The 6,109-nt window shown below is 47.1% G+C and overlaps 1 protein-coding gene across 1 annotated transcript; it reads left to right on the top strand.

The window, feature by feature from the left end:
* Window positions 1-1,278: 1,278 nt before the first annotated feature.
* Window positions 1,279-5,908, top strand: LOC121303238 (low molecular weight neuronal intermediate filament-like). Its single transcript, XM_041233818.1, has 4 exons — window positions 1,279-2,156; window positions 3,655-3,972; window positions 4,280-4,404; window positions 5,089-5,908. The coding sequence occupies exons 1-4, from the start codon at window positions 1,395-1,397 to the stop codon at window positions 5,366-5,368; spliced, it is 1,485 nt and encodes a 494-aa protein (XP_041089752.1). The 5' UTR covers window positions 1,279-1,394; the 3' UTR covers window positions 5,369-5,908.
* Window positions 5,909-6,109: the final 201 nt, after the last annotated feature.

Here is a 6,109-nt window from a genome sequence, read left to right as displayed (position 1 = left end):
TTTGTGCAGCAGGAGAGGTGAGCTGGTTGTGTATCACTAAATGTCCATCTGCTTGAATACCATTCGCTTTTGGTGTCGCCGCAGGGTGTGTGATAAATGGTACTGTTCACCGGCCGTGTCAAAGAAGCCTTCAGACCCACCCCCGTTTTAAAATCCGTGTTTAATGTATTCACCAAGATGCAGCGGATAGATCGATGCTCGATTCCGTTTCACACGTACAAACTGCAAAACTTCGTTGCGTGTTCTCCGTTGCTTTACAAAGCAGGCAGGTGCAAATCCAATATAATAAAATCTTCGTTTGCTGAAGAGACGGGATGCGTGTGTAACACGATTACTCTGCAGTAATGACCCCTCCCCGCCTGGAAATACCGTGTCACTGTGGAAGCACACCGCAGCTACACTTTCGGGAAAGGGCTATTCTTTTTATTTATTTATTTATTTATTTTTCGATTGGATTTTATTTTCAACGACAGGCTAAAACATCTTCAGTTCTGTGCTCTCTCGCCTTTGCAATAGGATGTTATTTTATTTAAACCCCCAAATATTTTAAAAACAAATACCAAATAAAACAACAGTTTATAAAATTGTTGTCAGTTGATGTTTCAAATACATCATGTAACTAATAATAATAAGTATTATTATTATAATATTATAATTAAAATAATACATAATAATAATTAATAATAATAATAATAAAGTATATCTAAACGTCTGTGTTTAATACAAGTGTGACATTGTGATTTTCTGATATAAAAACACATTATTGATTAACATTCACACTTCCAGATGTAGAGATGTTTTATAACACGTGCTCTCGGCGGTGGTGCTACTCAGTCTATAATTCAACGTCTACTTGTCAAGTTTAAGCCGACATCATCTTATTTCTAGTGTCGTGTGTGTTGAAGTGAAATGCAGAGAAATGCAACTGTGCTTTTTTATTTTAATTGCATTACCTGTGAAATCTGACAACTGTGAATACTTTTTAATTGGAAAACGTGCGATTCTGCAGCAGCGGCAGCTAGGGTGCAAGAAAAAAAAAGCGCATAGCCTGTCTTTTTGTCTCCCCCTCATCTCCCTCTGTCTCTCTCTCTGTCTTTCTCTCTCTTTCTCTTCTCATTGGAAATCAATTGGATTTTGTTTCCGCCGCGTTTGCAGCTTGGCGGGCAAAACGTCGAACACGTTGCACCCCCCCCCCCCCCCCCCCCCCCCCCCCCCCCCCCCCCCCCGAGATATGGGCGTGTTCATATCAAGAGCTGTTTCTTACCCGTGCGTATAAAAAGTAAAGCCACAGCGCAGAAGGACCGCATTATTCACTCGCTCTCTCACGCACCCATCCACTCACTCCCAGACTGAGGAAACAGCAAAAACTAAAAGAAGAAAATTCCTCTGCAAACATGAGTTACTCCACTGATCTCTACTCATCCTCCAGCTCCTATCGGAAAATATTCGGAGAGCATCCGCGGGTCTCTTCCAGAATGTCTTCGAGCAGCAGCCCGGTCCGATCTGCCGGTTACCGACCCGGCCCGGCTCTGCACCACCGCAGTTACGGCTCTTCCTCAGTCGTCTCTTCCTCCGCTTTCCGAAAAGTCGGCGCAGGCCGCCCTACCTCCTACTCCGCTGGGCTGGGCAGCGCCGATCATTTCGACCTCTCCCAGTCCACAGCCGTCACCAACGAGCTCAAAATCATCAGGACCAACGAGAAGGAACAGCTGCAAGGGCTGAACGACCGCTTCGTTACCTTCATCGATAAGGTCCACATGCTGGAGCAGCAGAACAAGGTCCTGGAGGCCGAGGTGACGCTGCTGAGACAACGCCACTCCGAACCGTCCCGGCTCCACGAGCTCTACGAACAGGAGATCCGCGAGCTCCGGTCCCGGGTGGAAGAGCTGGACCACGAGAAGAGCCAGATGCAGCTGGACTGCGTGCAAATGAACGACGGGCTGGAGAAGCTGAAGGAGAAGCTGGACGAGGAGGTGAGGATGAAAGAGGAGGCCGAGGCGACCCTCAAAGGGTACCGCAAGGACGTGGACAACGCCACCCTCACCCGACTGGAGCTCGAGAAGAAAGTGGAGTCGCTGCTGGACGAGATCGCCTTCCTCAGGAAAGTGCACGAGGAGGAGGTCGGGGAGCTGCAGAGCGCTGTCCAGGCGTCCCAGGTAGAGAACACAATACAATTGCATTGTTTGCACTTACTGTAAACTACACTGTGTTTAAATATGAAGCTTGCATTGTAACCCTGTACTGCCCCGGAACACCTGCAAGCCGCCTTGGATAAAGATATGTACACATCTAATAGACACAGAAGTAATACAGTGTGTGTGTGTGTGTGTGTGTCTGTGTGTGTGTCTATATCCTTCTTGGATAGAGGCGTCTGCCAAATAAATGAATAATACTAAAATAATCGTATGACTACAGTGCATACATTTGTAAAGTATGAAATAATGCATGTGAGAATAACATAGACGTGCGTGCAAGCTGCATTGCGGTCCCCTACAAAACCCGATCCCGTAATGCAATACTAATAGTGAGGTATTGCAGCCGCAGAAACTTCTGCTTTGAAATACCGCGGTGTATTATTTCACGAGTTATTATAATGAACAGAGAAATGAATATAGTCTGTTTATTGGCACATGCATTGTCTAGTTTTTTTTTTTTTTTTAATATAACTTTATTATAAGTGATTGCTGATTGAACCGGACCGTGTAGTGTCCTGAAAGGGTTATTGTAATGTAAATCACATTTGGGATTCGTGCGCGCGCGCTTTGTACTGGGTGCGGCAGGCAGCGCGTGTCTTGGGAGGGACGAGCGCGTGGAAGTGCCCCCCCCCCCCCCCTTATTTTTTTTTAATAAATCCTCCTCGAGCACGCGCAAGGGTTTTCCCCACAGTGTATCGAACACGTCTCACCGTGTGATCATCACACATGATGTACACAAATATATATATACTTTATAATGTGTGTTTTTTTATATACAACTGTGTGTTTATTTGTTCAAACGCAACGACAAAAGAAAAATAGCACTTGGATTTCTGTTTTGCATATCTGCTATAAATCATATTAAGTGGTACTCCTTCCCCCCTTTGAATTATATACACCGCACAGATCATCTTGGTGTGCAATTGGCGCTGGGATTTCATTATAATATGCGGGTGACCCGCAGCCTATGAGACCACGCATTTAATATTGAATTTGTTCCTGAAGTCGCGTCATCTCTTTCTGCTTCATATGATCAGGTGTCCTGATGCACCCGATTGCATTAGGAAAACCAGCAATCCCGTGGGCGTGACCCTTGTCTTGGAATAATTGCAAATAATTGCAAATATAATTTGCACAGCAGTGTGATCCAGTCCTGGTTTCACTAGGAGTTTAATAATCAGACACACCTGAGCTTGTTACCTAGACCCACTGGGGCTGATCAAGCTGCTAGTAAAACCTGGACTGGGTGACACTGCTGTGCAATAGGAGTTTTGTCCCCAGTCTGAATGCCATCAAATGCCCCCCCACCCCCCCCCACCCCCCCCCCCCCCCCCCCCCCCCCCCCCCCCCCCCCCCTCAAATTCAAATAAAAAAGGCTATATTGGCATGACTAAAAGACTCAAAACAGACAGATAAAAAATCTCTCTCACTCTCTCTCTCTCTCTCTTTCCGCACCCAGGTGTCAGTGGAGATGGACGTGAGCAAGCCAGACCTGACTCTGGCTCTGAAGGAGATCCGTGCCCAGTACGAGAACCTCTCCGCCAGGAACCAGCAGTCGGCGGAGGAGTGGTACAAGTCCAAGACCGCCAACGTGACGGAGGCGGCGGTGCGTCACAACGACGCGCTCAGGCAGTCCAAGGAGGAGCTGAGCGAGTACCGGCGCCAGCTCCAGTCCCGGACCCTGGAGATCGAGTCGCTGCGCGGCCACAACGAGGCTCTGGAACGCCAGCTGCGCGAGTTGGAGGATCGCCACGGCAACGAGATCAACGAACTGCAGGTGCAACCCTTGGAAAAAGTCTTCCCCATAGTAAAAGCACAGCAATAAAGTGCAATAAAGCACAGTGAAGCATAGGCAAGCATTGTAAAGCACAGAGATGTCTGGTAAAGCATAGGGAAGCATTGTAAAGCACAGAGAGGTCTGGTAAAGCATAGGGAAGCATTGTAAAGCACAGAGAGGTCTGGTAATGCATAGGCAAGCATTGTAAAGCACAGAGAGGTCTGGTAAATCATACTAAAAACAAACCATGGCAAATTTCTTTCCTCTTATAGAAACTAGACTCAACATCATGTTTTGCATTTTGCAGGAAACCGCTCAGCAGCTTGAAAACGCTTTGAGGACAACCAAAGGGGAGATGTCCCGTCACCTGCGAGAATATCAGGACCTGCTTAACGTCAAGATGGCTCTGGACATTGAAATAGCAGCCTACAGGTAACGCTAACCCTAATCCTAACCCCAACTCTAACCCCAATCCTAACCCCAACTCTAACCCTAACAATAACCCTAACCCTAACCCTAACCCTATCCATATCCATATCCATATCCCTATCCCTATCCCTATCCCTAACCCTTTCATGCATGCAATATTGAAAACAGCTGAAAATAATAATATTGCCGTTTGTGTGCTTTAAGAATTGGGCACAGCAAATTCTGCTTCAGGATCAGGCACACCTCCAGGAACACCCTTCTAAATCTATAGATTGCTCCTCTTCCTAATAACCTTGTTTTCAAGGCTTGGAAACTGCAGTTGAGTGCAGTTGAGTGGGGCTGGTTGACTAAGCTTGGACAGCGAAAGCAATGTCTTTACAGCATTTAACATTTTATTTTACCTTTTGAACTGCAGAGCTGGGAACGAGAATGCCACTGCCAGTCCACACTGCCTTCTACTTGCATTTTGTGCTCTTGCTTGATACTAGTGCAACAGGGCAGAGGCGGGACGCAGAGCTTCTTAACTGCTGTGCAAAAGAGCCAGACCCGTCTTCAATCGCACTTTTAGAGCTTTTAAACTCATCTCGCAGACGGAGGACAGAATCTGTAATGGCAGCACACAGCACTAGCAATGTTTGAAGAGCGCTGGGTAACATTTCCTTCTCTGTCTCCATTCCCCTTTTCCAGGAAGCTGCTGGAAGGCGAGGAGACTCGTCTGAGCACAGTGGGAGGGGGGGGAGGAGGCAGCCTGCTGCAGTCAGGCTATTCCAGCTACACGTCAGCCTCCCCCTTCGCTGGCATGAGGTCTTACTCCAGCAGCACCAGCGCTGCCTACCGCCAGAGGATGGCCAAACCGGAGGAGCCCGAGGAAGAGGAGGAGGAGGAAGAGGAGGAGGAGGGGGAGGAAGGACAGGGGGAAGAGGAGGAAAAACCAACCGCCCCCGCTGACAAAACCAGCAAGGATTGACCGAAGAGCAACTACCAGAAACACCCCCCTTCCCACCCCACCCCCCCTTCACCTCCATCCCACTAACAAAATCCAATAGGGCTACACAAACCGATTTTTCGGATCAAGCTCGCCACATGGGAGAGTCGCTGCTGTCCATCGGGCTGATTTCCCATTCAGAGTGAATTGAGAAACAGCTGCCTGGGTTTGTGTGGGTCGCTGCTCTCCACAGTTAAGAAAAGCAGCGATCGTCACAAACCCGAGCAGCTGTTTCTCAATTCACCCTGAACGGTGAATCAGCCCGATCGACACCAGCGACTCTCACCTGACTGTCAATCCCCTGATTTCTGTGGCATGCAATGAATGATTACACCTCTGTCAGTGAAGCACTGTAAATCACAATCAAATCACAAGTATGAAGCTAGTTTGATGGGCTCTGTAACTGACACTCACTCATCCGCAATTACACCAGAGGAAAGGGAGGCGTATGGAAATCTTTGCTTGAGTTCACAATTGCTGATTCATTTAAAATGTGTTTATTTATTTATTTAGTGATGCACTTCTTTCTTTATTTATTTAGTGGATATGTTATTTAGTATTTAGGATAAGAAAATGAACATATTTTCTCTAGGAACCAATATTCAGGAATATTCCCTGGTGGGAACTAATATTCGTTTGCATCAGAATACTTTTGCGCTGGTTAAAGAGAGCTAGGAGCTTTCAAAGCCTTGTTCATTCTGAACCCTATAGACATCTGCGAGT

The sequence above is a fragment of the Polyodon spathula genome, chromosome 31 (assembly GCF_017654505.1).
Source record: "Polyodon spathula isolate WHYD16114869_AA chromosome 31, ASM1765450v1, whole genome shotgun sequence".
Classification (NCBI taxonomy): Eukaryota; Metazoa; Chordata; class Actinopteri; order Acipenseriformes; family Polyodontidae; genus Polyodon; species Polyodon spathula.
The sequence above is the reverse complement of the archived record's forward strand: the minus strand, read 5'-3'. Positions and strand labels throughout refer to the sequence as shown.

Bases quoted from the DNA above. Each gene is read 5' to 3' on its own strand.
- LOC121303238 (XM_041233818.1), top strand. From the start codon at position 1,395: ATGAGTTACTCCACTGATCTCTACTCATCCTCCAGCTCCTATCGGAAA. The intron at 2,157-3,654 runs GTAGAGAACACA...TTCCGCACCCAG, and splicing joins GCGCTGTCCAGGCGTCCCAG to GTGTCAGTGGAGATGGACGT. The intron at 3,973-4,279 runs GTGCAACCCTTG...TGCATTTTGCAG, and splicing joins ACGAGATCAACGAACTGCAG to GAAACCGCTCAGCAGCTTGA.